General features: G+C 41.8%; 1 protein-coding gene and 1 pseudogene across 1 annotated transcript in view; one reads left to right on the top strand and one right to left on the bottom strand.

Moving 5' to 3' along the window:
- The window catches only part of LOC137073264 (radixin-like), a 666,127-nt gene that overhangs the window by 191,728 nt on the left and 450,223 nt on the right, over positions 1-24,176 (bottom strand). The window contains exons 11-12 of the mRNA XM_067441577.1: positions 17,366-17,496; positions 3,291-3,451 (exon numbers count right to left, since the gene is read on the bottom strand). Coding sequence (XP_067297678.1) covers positions 3,291-3,451; positions 17,366-17,496 — 292 coding nt within the window. The remainder of the gene's footprint in view (positions 1-3,290; positions 3,452-17,365; positions 17,497-24,176) is intronic.
- On the top strand, positions 10,434-10,550 carry LOC137074236 (5S ribosomal RNA; annotated as a pseudogene).

Here is a 24,176-nt window from a genome sequence, read left to right as displayed (position 1 = left end):
ACTTTATTAAAAGTGGTGGCTGTGTGCTGTGTGTAAAGTAAAATAAAAATAGTCTTAGCCTCCTGCTTACTAGTGTCCTGCCCTTCCCAACCCGTTTATACCGTTTATTTTTTCTGGTCTAGGGTTTACACACACATAGATGATTCGACTATCGGTCGACCATAGAGAGATTTGTAAATTCTGATTCGAATGTGTAAATCCTTAGTCGGGGACACCCCTAATAAATACACATTTCAACAAGCAGATAGAGCAAGCATTGACTACCATAGTAGGGAAAGAAATACTATGGTTGTCAATGGTTGCTCTGTCTGCTTTGTTACAAACATTCTTCAAAATATCTTCTTTTGCATTCAGCAGAAGAAATAAATTCATAGTTTGGAACAACATGAGGATGAGTAAATTATGACAGAATTTTTGGGTGAACTATGCCTCTAACAAAGAAGTACACCTTCTTCACCAGCTCAGGCAGCTCTTTGTTAAGAAATGAAATGTGTATTTCATTATTTTCATTATTTGTTTATGTATTTGTTATACAGAATGACTGGTGATGCTTGACTGCATGAATTTACAAAGCTCTGCAGTGAAACATGACTGTGGCTGAGGGGGCGTGGTTTAAACGGAGGGGCATGGTTTATGCAGAGGGGGCGTGGTTTAGTTAAGTCTGCACGAAAATGGAGAGTTGGAGAAAGATTGCTGTGAACAAGTTATATTGAACTTTTTGTTTAGTGAGCGTATTAGCGCAACCTTAATTTGTTTGTACAATGACAGTTCTGAATGAACACGAGTCCCAGTCACGCCAAGCTTGCCTAATTCCTCCTTATTCTACAAACTTTCTTACATTGACCAGAGGGAAGACATACCTGTAACTTGCTGGTTACTTTTATGTTTTTCCGTGCTGGCATGTCGGTTAGTGGCGGCTTTCTCTTGACTACTAATGTCCACTTCACAACAACACAGTGCGTTTTTCGATATAAAATTGCGCTCTTTTGTCCATTCCGGATTAAATGAGGTCTGACGTTTGGGCATATAACGTTATATGACATGACATAGCCAGCACGTCGTGCTTGTTTACGTTTTTAACCAATGATATATCAGATATTTATTTGACACCCCTTTTAGCCAATTATTTGATTGACTAGAGATCTTAAGGCATTAGACACTATGCTGCTGCATCCCAATAAAGATTCTAAGAGCTGTTTTTTTAGGCCGATTCAGCGCCACTCCTAGCCTAGAAATGTAGAAGCAAACTAGCGGCAGCAAATCTAATCTGCCCACGAGTGTCGTCTAGCAACTCTCAATACCTTTCTGAGCTGTAATCGCCAAACTCTTGCCGGGCCAATCACATTGTGTATAGAGTCGGTGAGCGGGGCCATAATGATGACGGCCGAGTTGCTCTGGTTGGTTGTAGCGCTATCCTATCGCATGCAGAGGGAGTTTGAAAGACAACAATTTATCCCGCCCCTCGGATTGAGCCCTGTCAATGGTGAGTTTCCAGACCAAACATCTTGATGTGGGTCTGGCTTGTCAGGCTACGCGACTCCAAAAAGGAGGACAATGAGTCAATGAATGTCTGGCTTGAGACTGCACCGGACGCCGGACAGGGGGCTTAAAATCCTCACTGTCCAGCCCAAATCTGGATGTATGGCCACCCTAATTCAAACTTGCACTAAAAACACAATGCACAATGCACAAACCTGTATTCAGCACAAACTGGGCTACAATAATATGTGAGCAACGTGTATTTGCATGCTTGTATTTGACAGAATATTTAGGAGTTTTGAAAAAACTGAAAAATATGTTTTAAAATGAAGGCCTCAAACCACACAATAGATATGCGGCCACAAGAGTTTTGACTAATGGGTGTTGTTGCCTAGAATTTTAGCTTCAAACTGATGTGAGAATCATTGAGCCAGCTAATTCACATAATACAATACATTGATTTAAATTTTGTAAGACACTTTTTCTTTACAAAGACCATATGCGAAGAGGCGTGAACAACCATGAATATATTGTACAGTCACTAATAAACTGATTTAATGGTTTATCACTTTTGACCAATAGGTGGTGCAGTTAAGAAATTGATGTGGTGTGGTTAGAGTGACGTGACAGAGACACAGACAAAGTTTGGTGTCATTATGTCAAAGCATTGCAGAGATACAGCCTCAAGAGTCATTTTGGCATTATGCCTCAACTTCGTCGCTGTGGTGTATGAAAACATTTTGTGTTTTTGTATTTTACATAAAGGAAAATATTACGTTTTTATACTGTGTTCTGCAGTTCTCTAATAAAAGGGTATTTCGTACTATTTTGTATCACATGTAGTCGCATCATTTCCTCCTGTGCTCCCGTTGTGGACAATGTGACTGTAAGGCAGCGCTGATTATTTTTATTTTGTATTTTTTTAAATATATTTTGAATTACGTTTGGATTTTACTAGATGAATATAGCCTAAAACAATCAGCCCAAATAACACTGTTGGATTTAATATGTACATTCAACTTTTACGGCCTCTTATTTTACGGCCTCTTACATATTATTAGAAAGTGTAGCTCTCATGAAATCCAAAATGAGCCAATATTTGGCATGACATTTAAAAATGTCCCACTTTCAACATTTGATACATTATCTATATTCCATTGTGAAAAAAATATAACTTTATGAGATTTGTAAATTATTGCATTCTTTTTTATTCACAATTTGTACAGTGTCCCAACTTTCTTGGAATCGGGTTTGTAGTAAATGCATCTTGATTTAAGAATTTTTAGATATTTAGACTAGAAACAAAACAAAATTACTGAAGAAGAAGGGCATTTTTCTGCAGTGTATCAATAATTGTACTGAGTGGGTCATGCAGAACAGCAGTGATTGACACTCTATGCATAAGCTACCATCCCAAACAGCTAGGGGTCTGAGAGGCTTTTGCAGGGCGCTGGAAGGGCCAGCAACATGCCGTTTTGGTAGGGATACCATTTTGTTGGATCATCTTTGATGTACATCGAGTGACAGACTGAAAGAGAACTGCTCGGTATGGTAACCCTCGTTCCTTGAAGGAGGGAATAGAGACATACGTCCCGTTGCCATGTTTGCTGTGCCAGGTCACTAGCTCAGCTCCTCAGCAAAAATCAAAGAAGTGAGCAACTACTTCCGTATTTATACCTGTACTGCAGGGGCGTAACGTGTGATGCAAAGTTGGTATGTCAATGTTCATTGGCACATTTAGTTGTTTCACCAAGACGTAACTATTTTATTTATTACTGGTTGCAGATCAAAGATCTAGTAGAAATACATACCAGTTGTTCCTGGTTTTTCATCTGGTCAGCTGCGTGTTTAGTCAGTACTGCTTTGGCCTCCTCAGCGGCCTGTTTCTCTTTCTCCAGCCTCTCTGCCTCCTCTTTTGCTTTCTTCCGCTCCTGTTCAAGCTCTAGAGCTCTGCGTGTTTGCTCCTCCAGGTCTAGACAAACACAGGCATGCATGGAGTATAACACAGACATGTTAATATAAACCAAAATGTAGCAGAATGTAGCATTAAAGGTAAAATATATTTTGTTGAAAGGACTTCAAAGTGGTATTTTCTGTTTTAAGAAAATTACCTTCCTCAGAAGACAACCCGACGGGAGGCAAGATTTGTTCGTTTAGTTAGTATCACCAGGCTGTAAGGAACGCAAACCCCAAGCTTCAAACAGGCCGAAAGTGGAATGCCCAGACTGAGGTTGACCAAGCCGTCAGTAGTCTGCAACATCAAGAGATTGTCGGCAGAGTTCAGGCAAGTAGAGCAGGGCTAGGGTGAGGAGAAGTACCACACTTCTGGTCCAAGGCCAATAACAAGGAGAAAAAGGGAATGGTGGTGTCGGAGGTGACGAATGGAGTAAGAGCACTACAAGATCAAGGCCGTATTGCTGGGCCAACAGGAAAGCTGGACAACCTGGGAGGGAGTTGTCAGCCGAAACATCACCTGGGCAGACCTGTGGAAGATCCCGCAGGCAAGGCTCACCTTCCTTATTTGATCAACCTAAGACATGCTTCCCTGTCCTCACAAACTTCACCAGTGGTTTGGAAGTGAGGAAGGCTGCACATTTTGCAATACCCCTAATGCAAGCCTCCAGCACATCTTGTCAGGCTGTAAGACCGTGCTCTCCCAGGGATGCTATAGATGGTGCCACGACCAGGTCCTGAGAAAGCTAGCAGAGGTGCTGGAGGGGCATCGACAGGAAAGCAAACGGGTTCCACCGGCAGAGACCTGCAAGCACATCAGCTTTGCCATGGAATTCTGGGGAAGAAGAGGAGGTGGGCTGGAAGACCACCATCTATCCAGTGGCGGTTGGATGCCGAGGCTACATGGGGCTGTCAAATACACGCCTCCTAAGGGACGTAGCAGTGACCAGAGGGAACCTAAAGAAGGCAACTAAAGAGTTAGCAGAGGAGGCCGAGAAAGGCAGTTTTTGGCTCTGGCTGAGGAGAAAAGACATGAGCTTGGGAAAAAAACAACGAACCCCGACAACAGCTGCAGAGAGTAACACCTATCAGTTGCAGGGAGTGACAGGGAGACGTTACCCAACCACTAGTAACCTCAGAAGAGGCACACCCAAACCTTGACTACAAAGAACCCTAAGAAAAAATAACCCACAGGCCCTCCGAGAGGCGGGATGTAAGATGGGCCTAAAAGGACAGACCACACGGTAACGACGGCAATGGAAATGGACAACGAGATGAAAACTAGAACTTCAGGAAATGAAAAGAAGATCCTCTGGAAGTGTGAATGTGGATGGGAAAAAGTTACCATGTTCCAGGAGTTGTAAATCCACAAGGGGAAGTGAAAGTGTGGGCAGAAGGGCCAGCAGCAACCTTGCACTGCTTTGGCAGATGAGACAACAGGGACCGAAAGCCAGGTTGAAAACAACAGAGCCGATGGACCCAATGCTGCAAAAGCTAAAGATGGCGCATTTAAGGAAAGCCCACTGGTGGAGGGGTAGCCCACCAGTCGCCACCAACTCACACAAGACAGAGTCAAAAGGGTGAAGCATTGATTGCATCTATCAGTCAATGCGAAAGTGTGGGCAGAAGGGCCAGCAGCAACCTTGCACTGCTTTGGAAGATGAGACAAGAGGGACCGAAAGCCAGGTTGAAAACCACAGAGCCGATGGACCCAATGCTGCAAAAGCTAAAGATGGCGCATTTAAGGAAAGCCCACTGGTGGAGAGGTAGCCCACCAGTCGCCACCAACTCACACAAGACAGAGTCAAAAGGGTGAAGCATTGATTGCATCTATCAGTCAATGCGAAAGTGGGGGCAGAAGGGCCAGCAGCAACCTTGCACTGCTTTGGCAGATGAGACAAGAGGGACCGAAAGCCAGGTTGAAAACCACAGAGTAAAGACTTCAACTCTTCCCAGTGCAACTCCTCCCGAGCAAGGACCCCGACAAGGCACTTGAGTATCATTTTCCTTTTCGGTTTTCTTATTTCTATCTGGCCTTTTCTCTGATCTGTATTCACCATGTGTTTTAAAATCTCAACTATTACTACTAGCACTCGTAAATCACGCTCTGTACGTGCGAGATGCCGCAATCCTAATAATTTGCGCAGAATACAGAAATCCTCTGCTACTTTACTCTCTATTCCAATTGGTCTCTGGAATTGCCAGTCTGCTGTAAACAAAGCAGACTTTATTTCATCTATTGGGACTCATTCTCAGCTCAGCCTCATGGCCCTAACTGAGACCTGGATTAAACCAGAGGACACTGCCACTCCTGCAGCACTCTCAACCAATTTAACTTTTTCACACACCCCTCGGCCTATTGGGAGGCGTGGGGGTACTGGTTTGCTTATCTCAAATGATTGGAAATTTGATCCATTACCATCTCTATCGGTCAGTTCATTTGAATCACACTCAATCACTATTGCTCACCCTATTAAAATCCATGTGGTAGTGGTCTATCGTCCTCCAGGTCACCTTGGTAACTTTGTGGAGGAATTGGATATGTTACTTTCTAGCTTCTCTGAGGATGGCAGTCCTCTGATTCTGCTTGGTGACTTCAACATCCATCTTGATAAACACCTAGCCACAGACTTCAGCACTCTACTGACTTCATTTGACCTTAAGTTAGTATCTACTAAGGCTACTCATAAATCAGGTAACAAATTAGACCTTGTCTACACATGCAACTGCTCAATGGACAACACTTAGTTACTCCATTACACACCTCAGACCACTTTCTCATCACTCTTAACCTCATACTGACTCCTGATACAACACGCACTCCTACACAGATTAGCTTTCAGCGTAATCTATGCTCACTCTCTCCCTCTCGCCTATCCACTATGGTTTCATCTTCACTCCCTCCACCTGCTCAGTTCTCAGCACTGGACGCTAACAGTGCTACTGACACTCTTTGCTCCACTCTAACATCCTCCGTAGACAGTTTTTGCCCCCTTTCATCCAGACCATCCTGCCCCACCCCATCTGCCCCCTGGCTGTCTGATGTTCTCCGTGAACATCGCTCTGGACTCAGGGCAGCAGAGAGGAAATGGCGGAAATCTAAAAACTATACTGACCTTACCTTTTATCAGTCTCTTCTCTCTTCTTTCTCTACAAATGTCTCCACTGCTAAAACAACATACTACCACAACAAAATCAACAATTGCTCTGACTCGCGCACACTCTTTAAAACATTCTCCTCTCTCCTTTGTCCTCCTCCTCCCCCTCATTCATCAACTCTTACAGCTGATGACTTTGCATCATTTTTCACAAACAAAACATCTCTCATCAGCAACCAGTTCTCCTCACCACAAACTGACACGCACATCTCAACAACTAACACGAACATGCCTCCATCCTTCTCTCCGCTCTCCGAGGCAGATATTTCTAAACTCATCCTTTCCAATCACCCTACTACCTGTCAACTTGATCCTATACCCACTCACCTCCTTCAGGCCATTTCTTCTTCAATCACTCCTGCACTCACTCACATTGTCAACACTTCTCTTCAACACTTGTGTTCAATCAACTCTTTGTGTTTCTTGAACAGAACAACCTCCTGGACAACAACCAATCCGGCTTCAAAAGCGGCCATTCGACTGAGACTGCCTTGCTCTTGGTAACTGAGGCACTGAGACTGGGAAAAGCAGCTTCCAAATCCTCAGTGCTCATCCAGCTGGATCTGTCTGCTGCTTTTGACACAGTTAACCACCAGATCCTCCTGTTTACACTTAAGAAGACGGGGATCTCAGGAACTGCTCTCCAGTGGTTCAGGTCTTACCTCTCTGGTAGGTCCTACTTGGTGTCATGGAGAGGTGAAGTGTCTAAGTCACATCATCTAGCTACTGGGGTTCCCCAGGGCTCAGTGCTTGGACCACTTCTCTTCTCCATCTACAGGTCGTCATTAGGCTCTGTCATTCAGAAACACAGCTTCTCCTATCACTGCTATGCTGATGACACTCAACTCTACTTCTCATTTCAACCAGATGATCCTACAGTCAGTGTTTGTATCGCTGCCTGTCTGACAGACATTTTTGACTGGATGAAGGAGCATCACCTTCAACTCAATCTTGCAAAGACAGATTTACTTGTTTTCTCAACCAACCCAGCACTTCATCAAAATTTCTCCATTCAGCTTGGTTCATCAACCATAACTCCATCCAGGAGAGCCAGGAACCTTGGAGTTGTGATTAATGACCAGTTAAACTTCACTGACCACATGACTGCAACAGCCCGGTCCTGCAGATTTGCCTTATACAACATTAGAAAGATTAGACCCTTCCTATTAGAACAGGCTGCACAACTCCTGGTTCAAGCTCTTGTTCTCTCCAGACTGGACTGTTGTAATGCTCTTCTGGCTGGGCTTCCAGCATGCACTATCAAACCCTTGCAGCTGATCCAGAATGCAGCGGCGAGAGTGGTCTTTAATGAGCAGAAGAGAGCTCATGTTATGCCTCTCTTCATCAGACTGCACTGGTTGCCAATGGCTGCTCGCATCAAATTCAAGGCACTAGTTCTCGCCTACAAAACAACCACTGGCTCTGCACCAATATACCTAAACTCGCTTGTTCAGACAAGCTTGCGTTCTGCGAGTGAGCGAAGTCTCGTGGTTCCATCCCAAAGAGGCATGAAATCGCTCTCACAGACATTTTCCTGGACCATTCCCACCTGGTGGAATGACCTGCCGATCTCAATCCATGCTGCCGAGTCTGTAGCCATTTTTAAAAAACATCTTAAGACTAAGATCTAAAAGAATAGCACTTAACTATCCATTAATTTTTGTTTGTTTGCCAAAAAAAAAAAAAAAAAAAAACGTGTACTGTGTTAATTAACTGAGACTTCTTACAGCTCTTACAGGTTGTTGGCCTTGTTTGTTTCGTTGCTTCTATTGCTCTCCCCTTTTTTGTAAGTCGCTTTGGATAAAAGCGTCTGCTAAATGATTAAATGTAAATGTAAATGTCAAAAGCAGAGGCAAAGGTACCAACTAGAAGAGACAAGCTCAAATGGCCAAAGGCAAACGAGGCAGAGGTATGGAAAACACTGGATATCGACCTGGTCAAGACACTGGAGGGATCTTTGCGAGGAGGGGTGAAATCCAAACTCATCCAAATTGGGAACATCCTATACCAGGCCTGCAAGAACAGGTTTGGCGAAGTTACCTACAATCAGAGGTCCGTCCAAAGAGAGAAGAGTAGAAGAAAAGTAGATATTGACCACCTAGTGCGAAGGCGCCGTCAACTATGGAAGAACTGGAGGAAGGTAACAATGGCAGAGAAAGAGGGTCTGAAAGCCTTGTGGGAGGAGGTTAGGAAAAGATTATCTAGGCTTTGCAGGGCGGAATGTATCTGTAAGCGCAGCAAACGGAAACAGAAAGAACGAGCCAGCTTCTTCAAAGACCCCTTTAAGCATGCCAGACAGCTGCTGGAGGAGAAAAGTGGGAGGCTCAAAACCACCAGGGAGCAACTGGAACAGCACATCAGAATACAATACAGCGATCAAGTAAGGAATGTCCCATTAGGAACACCAGGATACGTGCCTAAGTCTGCACCTCCGACTGCTGTTTTCAACCTCAGGCCCCCCAAGCTCAGTGAAGTTAGGTATGTCGTGGAGAAGGCAAGGTCGTCATCAGCACCAGGCCCCAATGGAATCTCCAACAAGCTCTATAAGAACTGCCTCAAAGTACTAGAGCTGCTATGTTACCTCATGAGAGCTGCCTGAAAAAAAGCAACTCATACCAGCTGAGTGGCATAGAACTGTGGCAGTCTTCATCCCCAAGGAAGCAAACTCCAAAGACATCAGCCAGTTAAGAAACATTGCTCTGCTGAATGTAGAAGGAAACATTTTCTCAGTGCTGGCCAGAAGGATGCCGACCTACCTGCTTGAGAATGGCTTCATTGACACCAGTTGCCAGAAGGCGGGAGTCCCAGGCTTCCCAGGGTGCGTAGAGCACTCTACAACAATCTGGGACCAGATCCAGAAGGCCAAGCGAGAAAAGATAGACCTGCATGTGGTCTGGCTTGATCTTGCTAATGCATATGGATCAGTCCCACACCTGCTAATAAACTATGCCATGGAGTTCTTCCATATGCCCTCCTGCATTAAGAACATGGTTGCATCCTACTTCAATGACCTGCAGATGTGCTTTGCCCTCCAAGATTTCACCACCGGATGGTAATGGTTAGAAGTAGGATGGGTTGTGCCATCTCTCCTATCCTGTTTGTGTCAGCCTTTGAAGTAATTCTTGTTTGAGCAAGACAGATGGTCGGAGGCACCAAGCTACAATCTGGGCAGAGACTACCACCATTGAGGGCGTACATGGATAACGTCACCAGTCTACTTCAGACAGCAGCATGTACATCAAGACTCCTGAAAAGGATGGATGAGTTGATGTCGTGGGCACAAATGAAGATCAAGCCATCAAAATCATGGAGCCTTTCTATCAGAAGAGGAGTCAGAAACGACAGTACTACTTTCGTCATAGGGGGAGAAAAAAATCCCACTCCTCTCTGAGAAACCCATTAACCTGTTAAGCTGAATCCCAGCTTTTGAAAAAAATCCTAAGAAATGCATATTCAAACTAAAATAAATACAGTTTGTGAATCCTTTGCACTAAAAGCATAATTATGGTCTCATTTGAAAGCAAAAACCTGGCAGTTTACTGTAAAGTCCAAATGATCATATTTTTTATAATCAAAAATAGCTGTAATAAGCTTCAAAGTTATTAGAAAGTTAAAGTTATTAGAAATGTATTTGTATGAAATATCTTTATGAAAATAAAATTGAAGTTGGCCTTGTAGCAATCTAGAAATGCACTACAGCTAAAGCCACAAGTCTGACCATGTTATATTTCAGATCTGAAGATGATAAGTCTAAAACTCTGAATTTTGTTAAATGTTTTACAAGATCGTTTCATGTGATTTTATTTTGAGATATCTCTAAAATATAGATATAAATATAAATATACCAGCAGCCATATCACCCTGTAGCCCAAGACTGGTTTCCCACTGAAGCTAAGCAGGGCTGAGCCTGGTCAGTACCTGGATGGGAGACCAACTGGGAAAACCAGGTAGCTGCTGGTAGAGGTGTTAGTGAGGCCAGCAGGGGGTGCTCACCCTGTGGTCTGTGTGGGTCCTAACACCCCAGTATAGTGATGGGGACACTATACTGTCAAAGAGCACCGCCTTCCGGATGAGACGTTAAACCGAGGTCCCGACTCTCTGTGGTCGTTAAAAATCCCAGGATGTCCTTCGGAAAAAGAGTAGGGGTGTAACCCCGGCATCCTGGCCAAATTTGCCCATTGGCCTCTGTCCTTCATGGCCTCCTAATCATCCCCCTCTCCTGATTGGCTTCATCACTCGGTCTCCTCTCCACCAATCAGCTGATGTGTGGTGAACGTTCTGGCGCAATATGGCTGCCGTCGCATCATCCAGGTGGATGCTGCACATTGGTGGTGGTTGAAGAGATTCCCCCCTTCAATGTAAAGTGCTTTGAGTGCCTTGAAAAGCGCTATATAAATCGAACACATTATTATTATCATTATTATTATTATAATATCAACTGATGTTTATTGAGATGTCTTCTGAGCTTTCATTCAGTGTATTGCCTCTATTGTTTAGAGGTGCAAACTGCCCCATTCAGTTTTTCTTCCCGGCACACATTCACACTTCTGTGGACTGGATATGGCTCTAATTATTATTCCTTTGTCTGCATTATTATTACTAACGACTCTCTATTAAAACTGTTTTATTCAAACCTCATTTATAAATCAAACCTCCCACTTTACCTTCCCTGACTCTGTCAAATGCATTTCATGCAAATAAGTATTTCAGTAGTTTTACATTTAGAAAATGTTCATAAAAAATAAGTATTTGCTCAGTGGCAGGTGCATCTAGGGCAAGCTAGCATGTTAGCTTAGCACACCAGCAAAACAACAATTTATAAGATTAAAATCATGTTTTAAGTCGAGTGATTTATATAACAATATGTGATCTCATGAAGCTTCGGGTTAAAAAATATGACAGAAAATACACAATGCTAAAAAGCTATGTGGAATAGCATTGCATTATAAATATAATCTATTATGAAACCACCCAACATGGCATAAAGAACACAGACCAACCATATATTGCCGCGATTGTGTGTTTATTGTCTTCAAACGTGTCTATCTGCATGAAATAGCGATCTGACGATCTCTGGAAGCTGTTTGGTTATGTCAGATACTTCCTGAATGTCACATGGTGTGTCTGTTCTTCATCTGTTCCATATTAGGACTGAATTTTCAGTAGTACAGCTTTCCAGCGCCCTCCGGCTGCCAGAATGAATTGAAAACACAGCACATCACAGTCTACTGCGCTCATAATGATACATCCGCGGATTTTGGATAAAGATTGAATAAATAATACTTCTCAGTATAGAAATTTGACTCAAACATATGCGAATCTATCAATATTTCTCCACATCTGCACACATTTGAAGTAAAAGCCCTGAGGGAAGTTGTTTTGTCGAGAGTCTTCATGATGACCACAGAGGAGTTTTTTTATGAATGGGAGCAAATGACGCGCATATTACAATCAAAAGGTAGCGACGCCCATGATCATATTCATAACTCCTGGCACATATTAACCCTTTAGGCACCAGAGGTTTTTTCCTAAAATGTTCGATTTTGACATCTTAATTTCAAAAGGCTATATCTTAAAAGTGGTAAAAGATAGAAACTTTCTGCAAATTAGAGAAATATTAAGGAGGACCCTAAGTTTATGGAGAGATCAAATTTTCCCATCTCATTTGCATATTATGACGCCATAACATGGGGAAAATCTTGGATTATAGAGTTTTCATGAAAAGCCACATGTTTAAATGATAAAATGCAGCACTTCTTTCTCCCCAAAATGTCCCTCACCTTCTGTGTGCTATATTGCACAATACTGAATGTTCAGGTAAATAGTAAATAGTAAACAAACTGTGTAAATCATTACTAATAAATGGAACAAACTGAATGCATGTAGCGGTTTGCCTTTTGCTGTAGAGATTTTCCATTTACTACATACAGTAAGCACTCTGATTTCATATAAAAAGTAGAAGTACTACAACGACAACCCTACTTAAGTAAAAAGTAAAAAGTACCTGATTTTAAATGTACTTTAAGTATTAAAAGTACTTGCATACAAATTTATTCTCTTAATGTCTAATTCTAATAATTAAAAAGAAGAAAACAGTATGAGCGGTGGCATTTTAATTTAGTGTCATTTTTCTGAAGCAACATTCTCATCAGCTTTGATGTATTTAAATCTTCATATTTATAATAATAATAATAATAATAATAATAATAATAATAATAATAATAATAATAATAATAAGTTTTATTTATATAGCGCCTTTCCAGAGCTCAAGGACACTTTACAATAAACAAACAACAGTAAAGCCAATTACAAACAGAGTAGACAGAACAACAGTAGGCAATTGAGAGTGCAAGTATAATAATAGAGAAATCGGGGTGGGGAAAAAAAATTCTAAGACCTATAACATTCAGAAAAGAGGTGTATTTTGAGCATGGATTTGAATTCAGAGATAGTGGCAACAAAACGGAGTGATCGGGGTAGAGAGTTCCATAATTTGGGTGCTATTACACTGAATGATCTTCCCCCCATTGAAGCAAGGCGATGCCGAGGGACAACGAGAAAGTTGGAATCAGCAGGTCGTAGAGAGCGAGTAGGGTTGAAGGGGAGAATCAAGTTACAGAGGTAAGGGGGAGCAAGGCCGTGCAGAGACTTAAAAGTGAGAAGAAGAATTTTGAATTTAATACGGTAAGACACAGGAAGCCAGTGAAGATCATGCAGAATTGGGGAAATATGAGCAAAACGTTTGGTGTGTGTGAGTAGTCTGGCAGCAGAGTTCTGAATATATTGTAATTTGGAAATGGAGCTAGCTGGTAGGCCAATGAAAAGTGCATTGCAGTAATCAAGACGTGATGTGACAAACGCATGGAGGAGTGTTTCAGCATCAGAGATACTGATAAAGGGACAGAGCTGAGCGATACGATGCAGATGAAAGAATGCTAATTTGGTGACGGAATTAATGTGAGAGTGGAAAGATAAAGAAGAATCAAAAATTACACCAAGATTTTTAACAGTAGTAGATGGTTTGATAAGAGTGCCAGCAGTCTCACAGGTGAAGTTGGTAGGAATTTAATTAGTGAGTGATGAAGGTCCAGTGAAAATAATCTCAGTTTTGTCCATGTTGAGTTTTAGAAAATTTGAATGAAGCCAATGTTTTATTTCATGTACACAAGCAGAGATTTTGTCAGTTGTGAATGATAAAGTGGATGTACAGGTAGTGTATAATTGAATGTCGTCAGCGTAAACATGATAGTTAAAACCATGACGGCGTAGGATCTCACCAAGTGGTATTATATAGATTATAAATAATAATGGCCCAAGAACGGATCCCTGAGGGACACCTTGCTTCAGGGGGACAGTGGGTGAGCGGAAATTCTGAAGAGAAACGTAGAACAGTCTGTCAGAGAGATAGGAGGAGAACCAGGAAAGAGCAGCACCAGAAATACCCACATCCGAAAGGCACAGAATGAGTAGTTGATGGGAGATGGTATCAAAGGCAGAGCTAAGGTCAAGCAGCAAAAGCATAGACAGAGAACCAGAATCACCAGAGAGAAGCAAATCATTCAGTACCTTAACTAGAGCAGTTTCTGTACTATGCAAAGGGCGAAAACTAGATTGAAAAGGATTGAAAAGATTATTTTCAACTAGAAAAGACTGAAGCTGGGAGGCAACAGTACTTTCCAGTAATTTGGCTATGAAGGGGAGATTTGAAATGGGACGATAATTAGATAAAACTGAGGGATCAAGGTTGGGTTTCTTGAGAACGGGGGTAACAGCTGCAGTTTTGAGTGATAGAGGTAATGAAGCAGAGGTAAGAGATGCGTTGATGAAATGAGAGATAGGTGCAGCAATGACTGAATGGCAACGTTTTAGTAGCGTAGTAGGAGCAGGGTCAAGATGACAAGATGTAGGGTTAGATTTCAAGATTAACTCAGAGACAGAAGAGGGAGTAGACAGAGAAAAAAGCAGCAGGGATTGACCAGGTTGATTCGGCAGATAACTAGTGTTAGTGGCATCATTAAAGAGACACTGGTTTACGGCATCTGTCTTTTCAAGCATGTGAGCTAAAAATGAAGTGCAGAGTTCATCAGAAGCAAGAGCAGCATGAGACGGAGGTTTGATAAGTTTGTTTATTGACTTGAATAATGCTTTTGGCCTGTTGCTTGATTTATTAATTGTAGCCGATACAAAACTGGAACGAGCCAGATTTAGAGCCGATTTATAATTTTTCATATGTTCTTTGAATGCCAAATGGTGAACAGTCAGGCCAGTTTTCCTGTAGTAACGCTCAAGCCGTCTACCAGTGGCCTTTAAGATATGGAGCTCAGGAGTGTACCAAGGAGACGAATGTGTGGAAGGGACACTTCTGGTCTTGACTGGAGCATGCTCATCTAAGATATCCGAGATTATGGAGTTATAGTTGGATAGAATCAGTGAGGGTGAGGAGATATCAAAGACATCAGAGAGATTCGAAGAGGAAATAGAGGTACAAAATAATGAAATATCAACAGCTTTGAGATTGTGGTAAGATATGACAGTTGTAGAACAGTTTTTAGGGATAGGCAGGCTGAAACTAAAATCAAGAAATTTATGATCAGAAATACCAGTGTCAGTAGAGGTGATAGAAGAAATATCAGCCCTTGATGTACAAATCAAATCTAGAGTATGACTACGAGTATGAGTTGGAAAATTAGCATGCTGAGTTAGATTAAAACAATCAAGAATAGAAAGTAACTGGTATTTTTATGATATTTTTACCTTTTATAAAGGACATTTCCCCTAATCTTATTAAATATAGGCTTTGCTTCAGCTTTACCTTTATATTCTTAAATTTGATTAATAAATTAAAGTAGAATAAGATACAATAGGGTTGTTACCAATCCAATTAAATAATTAACACTGAAAAATTACAACTGCACTAAATAATGCTATGAGATTGTTTTAACTAAAAAAAAGTTAACTAAACCACCAGTAGATCGCGGCAGGTGAATCCTTATGAGAGAGTCATTGAGTCGATTCGTTCAAACAGCTGATTCGTTCAAACGGCTGATTCGTTCATAAATGAGGCAGTCGTTTATGAATAGGGCATTGAATCTTTGATTCAGTAACGCACTGTTGCTGTGCAATATGTTATGGTTCGGATGTGGAAATCTGATCTTGGAAATATTTTCGCTGCTGAAATAAAACAAAAGCAATAAAGCAATCAGTAAAATGTAAGTGACTTGATGTTAATTAATTGTTTATGGAACTGTCAAATGAAATCAGTGTCACATTTTCTGTTGTGATGGTATTCAGGAAAACTACACTCGTTGGTTATGTTTTTTTTAACTGTTATAAAATATAAAAACTAAACATTTTGAATTTTTAATGCAGTATGTTACTGAGTTTCTTTGTGTGAGCGGGGCTGATTTGTTTCCATTTCTCCTTGAGAGGCTGCGCGAGCCTCAACAGCGCAACCGTCAATTCATTAACGTTAGCCTATAACGTACATTATATATTATTATCTGGGCAAGCCTTAATCTCGAGCCCTGAAACTGATCAGAAAATGTAACGAAACGTTGTAGAAATGTAGTGGAGTAGAAAGTAAAATATTTGCTGTAAAATGTAACGAAGTAAAAGTAAAAAGCATGCACTATTTATTCTACTTAAGTAAAGTACAGATACGTAAAAAATGTACTTAAGTAAAGTAACGAAGTATTTGTACCCTTAACGCAAGCCTCCAGCACATCTTTTCAGGCTGTAAGACTGTGCTCTCCCAGGGATGCTATATATGGTGCCACGACTATGTCCTGAGAAAGCTAGCCGAGGTGCTGGAGGGACGTCGACAGGAAAGCAAACAGGTTTCACCAGCAGAGAACCGAATCAGCTTTGCCATGGAAGTCTGGGGGAGAAGAAACATCAGGCCAAGAGAAACATCTAGGCCGTTTTCCCCTGATTAGGAGTGGAACATGAGAGTCGACCACGATAAACAGCTCCGGTTCCCGGTTGAGATCACTTCTAAATCTCTCCACCCTGACATAGTGGTGTGGTCCTCCAAGGCAAAGGCTGTGCTCCTCATTGTGTTCACAATACCAGCAGAGGAGGGGATGGAGGCCACCTACGAACGTAAAAAGGCCAAGTACTCAGAACTGGCTGCTGAGTGCCGGGAGGTGGGCTGGAAGACCACCATCTATGCATTAGAGGTTGGATGCTGAGGCTACATGGGGCTGTCAACTACATCCTGAGGGACGTAGGAGTGACCGGAGGGAACCTAAAGAAGGTAACTAAAGAGTTAGCAGAGGAGGCCGAGAAGGGCAGATTTTGGCTTTGGCTGAGGAGGAAAGACAAGAGCTGGGGAAAAAAACAACTAACCCTGACAACAGCTGCAGAGAGTAACACCTATCAGCTGCAGGGGGTAACAGGGAGACGTCCCTGTCACTGCTCCGCCTCCAGGAGACATTCCAGGGTCAAAGGAGCGAAACGTTGGGGAACGGTGGTTCCTGGCTGATGACCCTGCAGGGCACCGGAGGAGGTGCAACCCCGAGCAATGCCTAGCAGTCTTTCCATCTACCTGTACATTTCAATGTAGTTAATTAATATTACTCTGTATTTAAATGTACAAATACACTGTAACAGGGACATGCATTAAGTGTTAAAAAAAGAAAAGAAAAAAAGTGTGTTAGTCGTCAAATATAAAATTTAAGCCCTGAAGCAAAACCATTTGTTTTATTCTATTTCCCGGCATTATAGGGAATGGGAGGGCGAGAAAAACCATGAGTGAAGTCCAGATACGTTTATACCTTTCTGTGCTTTTATCGTCTGTTCCTCAATCTGCCTCAGTCTCTCAATTAACTCATCCTTTTCCCGCTCTATTCTCTCCTTCTCCTTTTCTGCATGCTCTCGTTTCTTCTTCTCATTCTCAAGCTGAGCTCTGATGGAGACAGAGAAGGACGCATTCAAATTTGATTTAAACAAAAAAACCTAAAAATCGCTAACCTTCAGAGAAAATTGAATTAGAAAATAGTTTAGCATAGCAATGAAAGTCTATGTAACAAAAATGATCACGCTTCAAAAAGTTAAAAAACTAAAATTCAACAACTCAATTAATTTGGATTTATGAAATTTTTGAAGCATGACAATTATGAGAATAATGAAAATATGTTCTTTAGTGTTCTGAAACTCTTATCGGTTTGAAATGGCATGAGGTTGAATAAATCACAACATCCATTTTAATAGCAATACCAACCGTAGTAACTTTTTAGAAATGTTTACGTTCATACTTTTTGGCCAATAATATTTTTGCAATCTTTATCTATCCTCAATGTAAACATCTTATTTTTGATGTGTGTCTTATGTGTGATCAGAGATGATCCAGGACTTCCAAACAAAACAGGCTTTAGTTAAATCAGACTCAAAACAGAACAAAGCACTGTAGTATAACGCAAAACCAGACAAAGAGTGACCAAACGAGTATGAACTTAAGCCTAGTTCACACTGCTCGATTTTTGCCCCGATTTTGAGTCACCGACGGGTTTTATAAAATCGGCGACAAATGCTCGAGATCATAGGCAAATCGGTGCTCGTGCACGCGAATGACAATAACTTAAACACTGATGACAGAATAACGAGGGGGGCAGGGGACAGAAGATAATTAACTAGACACAGCTGAATGGGACTAAACTAACGAAGGTTGCTATGACAAGGGAAAAGTGGTGGGAAACAGCACATGTGACAACTGCAACCAGGAAGTACAGGGGCAAAAACACAAATGTAGACCATACATGTAACATTACTCCCCCCTCCCAGTTGGTGCATCCTCGCGCCATAGAAGTCTAATAGGGGAGGGGAGGGGTTGAGCAACCTTGAGTCCTAGAGGTGGGGGCACTAGGACAGATGGGCTGGGGGACCTCTATGGCAGGTCAGGAGCCGAGGGCAGCTATGGCAGGTTAGGAGCCCTGGGAGGGTCAGAAAACATTTTATTTGCTTTAAAACAGCTTTTAAAAAAAATTCTCATTACAAATTTTGGTAAGATGGTTATGCGTTACAATTTCGCCACTCCAAGACACTAAAAACACTGGATCATATCCTGCTAGTGTGTCAAAAAACAGCACCAGGCTTCAAGCACTGAAACTAGAAGTTCTTTTAGGCTTAAACTCAAAAGGCATGGCTCTCGTGTCATTGATTGTTGGCAAACCTCCCATCACAGCCCATCCTCCTTTCAAAAGCTAATAGGAGCTGCAGAAATCACACAAATTACCTTCTTTTTTTGTTGTTGTTGAAAATAGCGATTTTCACCAGAAAGGTGACAGGTTTGCATCATTGGGATTTATATATATATATATATATATATATTAGGGGTGTAACGGTTCACAAAATTCACGGTTCGGTTCGATACGATACACTGGTGTCACGGTTCGGTTCGGTACGGTTCGGTATGTTTTAGATACAGCAAAAAGAAAAAATTGGCAGAAATTACCTTTTTTTATTATTATTTTATTAAAACTAACAAAGTATGATTTTTTGTTGTTGTATGATTTTACCCATCTTCTATGTAGTTACAGGAATAAGATATTAGCTCTTTACATTAACTCCCGTTTCACACATACTCCGTCTGCAGTGCGTGTGCGGTGCGTGTTGCGTTGCAGGAGCCCCACACCCTGTAGTGCTTTACATATGCTGCGTTTGCAGTCCGCAACTGATCCGCTGTTGCATACCACAAACACAGCATTTATTCATTATTTTTTATTTAAATCCAAACGTTTTTACTGAACATGCCTCGTCAGAATTCCAATTCTCTTTGTTTACTCTTTAATAGAAGTCAGGTTACTTAGCCTAGGCTATACATTTAAACAACATTTTATTAAATTCATTTACTTATATTTATATACTTTAGATTTAGCTCACACAAGTGGCAAAACATTTAAACATAGGTTATAGCCTTAAATCACAAACATTTTAAATTAGAAACTTACAATAGTCTATTCAAAAACAGCCGACTCTAGTCTTTACTTTCGTTTTTACACCCTTTTAAAAGAAATCCTGCAGGTCAAAAAGAACTTTACTTTTCACCTCCAAAGAAAGTAGGAGTGCTCTCCATTATGGCACTTTTTTTTAACCTAAATGCCAGGTAAGGTGTCGTTTTGTTGCTTTACTTGAGAAAAAAAAAGCCATGTGTTGACTTTGAAACAAGAGTATATTTTAAATGATATGCATCTGTGGTGAAATTACTAGATTTTAGCGTCAGTACATGTTTATTTTAATGCGAACAATGTTCTACCACTTTAATGCAGCAACGCAGCGCAGCAAAAATTAGACTCGGTACGAAAACGATCCGTGCACTGCTGCAGACGCAACGCACCTGGAACAGACTGACGGACAGCATCCGCGTGCAGTTTGAAAGCTGTCATCCGTTAACATGGGTACGGAAAAAAATACGCACCGCACACGCACTGCAGACGGAGTATGTGTGAAACGGGCGTTAGGTCTCATATCCGCGGCTATAAATGGACCACTCGCCGCGGTGATGTCTTTTGCCATTTGAATAAGTTGGAAATGTCTGTCTAAATGCTGCGGGGATAGTTTGTGGGATAGTTTGTGGCTGTTTCTCCTTTTTATCGTCTTGTTGTCGGCGTAAAGACAACAAGATCGTCTTGTTGTCGGCTTTGATTGACATGACATGAATTATTCCCGCTGCTGTACCATCAGCAAATGCGACATACCGTTGTTTTTTAATCCATCAATCTTGCCAACACCATCATAGCTTACCAAAAATCCAAAGTTCACCCAAACACCAGACCTGTTGGTTATTGGAGGATCTTCTATTTCTGGTTTGTTAAACGCAATTGCCATTTTGCCACGAGCATTCAGCGCGTAGCCTACTGAGTAAGCGAGCACCTGACTCAGCAGCCTAAAACATATTTGGTGGGTTTTTTTTTCTCACTTCGGCGGTGTCAGGGGCATTGCCTGTTATGTCGTTTTGGTTATTGGGCTACCTTGTTGAACGCATATTATTATATTTCACACACTTTTTTATTTTCCAAATCTAATTAATTAGTCCAAGAACCGTTCGGTACATAATGCGTACCGCGTACCGAACCGAAAGCCTCGTACCGAACGGTTCAATACGAATACGCGTATCGTTACACCACTAATATATATATATATATATATATATATACAGTCTTGTTCAAAATAATAGCAGTACAATGTGACTAACCAGAATAATCAAGGTTTTTAGTATATTTTTTATTGCTACGTGGCAAACAAGTTACCAGTAGGTTCAGTAGATTCTCAGAAAACAAATGAGACCCAGCATTCATGATATGCACGCTCTTAAGGCTGTGCAATTGGGCAATTAGTTGAATTAGTTGAAAGGGGTGTGTTCAAAAAAATAGCAGTGTGGCATTCAATCACTGAGGTCATCAATTTTGTGAAGAAACAGGTGTGAATCAGGTGGCCCCTATTTAAGGATGAAGCCAACACTTGTTGAACATGCATTTGAAAGCTGAGGAAAATGGGTCGTTCAAGACATTGTTCAGAAGAACAGCGTATTTTGATTAAAAAGTTGATTAGAGAGGGGAAAACCTATAAAGAGGTGCAAAAAATGATAGGCTGTTCAGCTAAAATTATCTCCAATGCCTTAAAATGGAGAGCAAAACCAGAGAGACGTGGAAGAAAACGGAAGACAACCATTAAAATGGATAAAAGAATAACCAGAATGGCAAAGGCTCAGCCAATGATCACCTCCAGGATGATCAAAGACAGTCTGGAGTTACCTGTAAGTACTGTGACAGTTAGAAGACGTCTGTGTAAAGCTAATCTATTTTCAAGAATCCCCCACAAAGTCCCTCTGTTAAAAAAAAGGCATGTGCATTAGAGGTTACAATTTGCCAAAGAACACATCAACTGGCCTAAAGAGAAATGGAGGAACATTTTGTGGACTGATGAGAGTAAAATTGTTCTTTTTGGGTCCAAGGGCCACAGGCAGTTTGGGAGACTACCCCCAAACTCTGAATTCAAGCCACAGTACACAGTGAAGATAGTGAAGCATGGAGGTGCAAGCATTATGATATGGGCATGTTTCTCCTACTATGGTGTTGGGCCTATTTATCGCATACCAGAGATCATGGATCAGTTTGCATATGTTAAAATACTTGAAGAGGTCATGTTGCCCTATGCTGAAGAGGACATGCCCTTGAAACGGTTGTTTCAACAAGACAATGACCCAAAACACACTAGTAAACGGGCAAAGTCTTGGTTCCAAACCAACAAAATTAATGTTATGTAGTGGCCAGCCCAATCTCCAGACCTTAATCCAATTGAGAACTTGTGGGGTGATATCAAAAATGCTGTTTCTGAAGCAAAACCAAGAAATGTGAATTAATTGTGGAATGTTGTTAAAGAATCATGGAGTGGAATAACAGCTGAGAGGTGCCACAAGTTGGTTGACTCCATGCCACACAGATGTCAAGCAGTTTTAAAAAACTGTGGTCATACAACTAAATATTAGTTTAGTGATTCACAGGATTGCTAAATCCCAGAAAAAAAAAATGTTTGTACAAATAGTTTTGAGTTTGTACAGTCAAAGGTAGACACTGTTATTTTTTTGAACACACCCCTTTCAACTAATTGCCCAATTGCACAGCCTTAAGAGCGTGCATATCATGAATGCTGGGTCTTGTTTGTTTTCTGAGAATCTACTGAACCTACTGGTAACTTGTTTGCCACGTAGCAATAAAAAATATACTAAAAACCTTGATTATTCTGGTTAGTCACATTGTACTGCTATTATTTTGAACAAGACTGTATATATATATATATATATATATATATATATATATATATATATATATATATATATATATTGTGACAAGTGTCCCGAGCGCTCATCAGCGTCACCCTGAAAACAAGGCCGTCACACCTGTACACGCTCATCACGGGCTGAGCCGCCACATCTGCACCCAATCAGCGAGCGGCTTCATAAAGCCGACAAACAACCAGAGAGGTGAGAGATGTCTCCAGAAGACTCGTGCTGCGTCCCAATTCGCCTACTTATACTACGTCCTAAAAGTATGTACTCTTTTTGTGAAGAAAAAGTATATACTTTTGAGTGTGTAGCAGAAAAGTATGCAAGCTTCGGGACATACTACTTCGCCATCTTTAACGGACTCTGTCGCTTAGTTACGTCACCTTTATCTGCCCTGTCAATCATCGTCAGATTCGTCACAGTTCAAATCCTTCACATTCAGTTTAATCTCCTACCGTATCGGAGAGAAATGTAGCCGCTCGTTGATCTGCCATTTGTGGGTCTTTAATGCAGAGACTCTCCTCATGTGTTTGCAGTTTAAATATAATGATGCATTTAAAAGTTAATGGCCAAACGTGTCATTACAAAAGTTCACAATGCTGCTGTAGGTGAAATATAATATGGACAACACTGAATAAATATATTTTTGTCAGGTTAAATATTGATAGGGTCACTCAAACCCCTTTATCTAAACTTCTCTACTTAAACGTCGGACTCGCACATCCGTCATGTTTGTAGTTTTTGAACGCTTTTTATCCGCGTTTGTAGTTCTAATCGAATCCTCGTCCAACTCGCAATGGGTTGTGGGCAATATCAGCCGTTAGAGTGCCCATCGATCCATACTGTGTATTCGGACCGGAAATAGTAAACCATCCGGGAATCTTTGGAATACTCTTTTCAACATACTACAATTTGGGACATACTAATTCTATTTTCGAATACTATTTAGGATGGATAGTATGCGAATTGGAACGCAGGGTCGGCCTAATGTTGTCTCCGTTTATTCCCCCAGAAAGCAGTGTGTGACGGCCAGCCCCCACCAAGAAGGAGCACGGACCCACATCACCGCGAGCACTTAAGAGGGAAAGAGAGAAAGAGACACGCCGAGCACAGAGCACTCTTCACGCCACACCTTCACTTTTATTATCAAAACCACAAATAAAATCTACCCTTCGGGGAATTCACCTGCCATCCTGCGTCGTGTGCTTCTTCACCCCGTCACACTGGTGGAGAATGCGGGCAGAAGAGTGAAGAAGTCACCAACACCAGGTTTTCACGTGGAGTGGGGTTTTTTTTCCCTGGAGGTTTTTTTTCGTATTGGAGTTTTTTTTCCTTGGTTTTTCCGCGGCGCACATTCAACAAAAACTCACTGGTCCTTTCTGTTTCCCCAGGTGGCGCTCCTCCCTGCAGCGATGGAGGAACTGTTGAAGCACCTCACCGAGGTGAGCATCCGTCAGCAGCAGATCATGGAGCACATGGCCTCCCGGCAAGATAACACAGAGCGGGAGCTGCTCACGCTCCGCACGACGGCTGCCCAACGCGCTCCGCTGCCTGACCCTCGCATCCAGGCAACCCAACTGCTAACAAGGATGACAGCAAACGATGATGTGGCGATGTATCTGGAGATGTTTGAAACCATCGCCACCCGTGAGGCTTGGCCTGAGGACGAGTGGGCACACATTGTCGCCCCGCTGCTGACAGGGGAAGCCCAGCGAGCATACATTGCGCTTTCCCCTGCGCAGGGTACTTCGTATGCTGAACTAAAAAAAGAGATTCTGGGGCGCATCGGGCTCTCGCCGATCAGA

This window comes from Pseudorasbora parva, chromosome 4 (assembly GCF_024679245.1).
Source record: "Pseudorasbora parva isolate DD20220531a chromosome 4, ASM2467924v1, whole genome shotgun sequence".
In the NCBI taxonomy this organism is placed as follows: Eukaryota; Metazoa; Chordata; class Actinopteri; order Cypriniformes; family Gobionidae; genus Pseudorasbora; species Pseudorasbora parva.
Note: the sequence above shows the minus strand (reverse complement) of the source record. Positions and strands in the feature narration are given on the sequence as shown.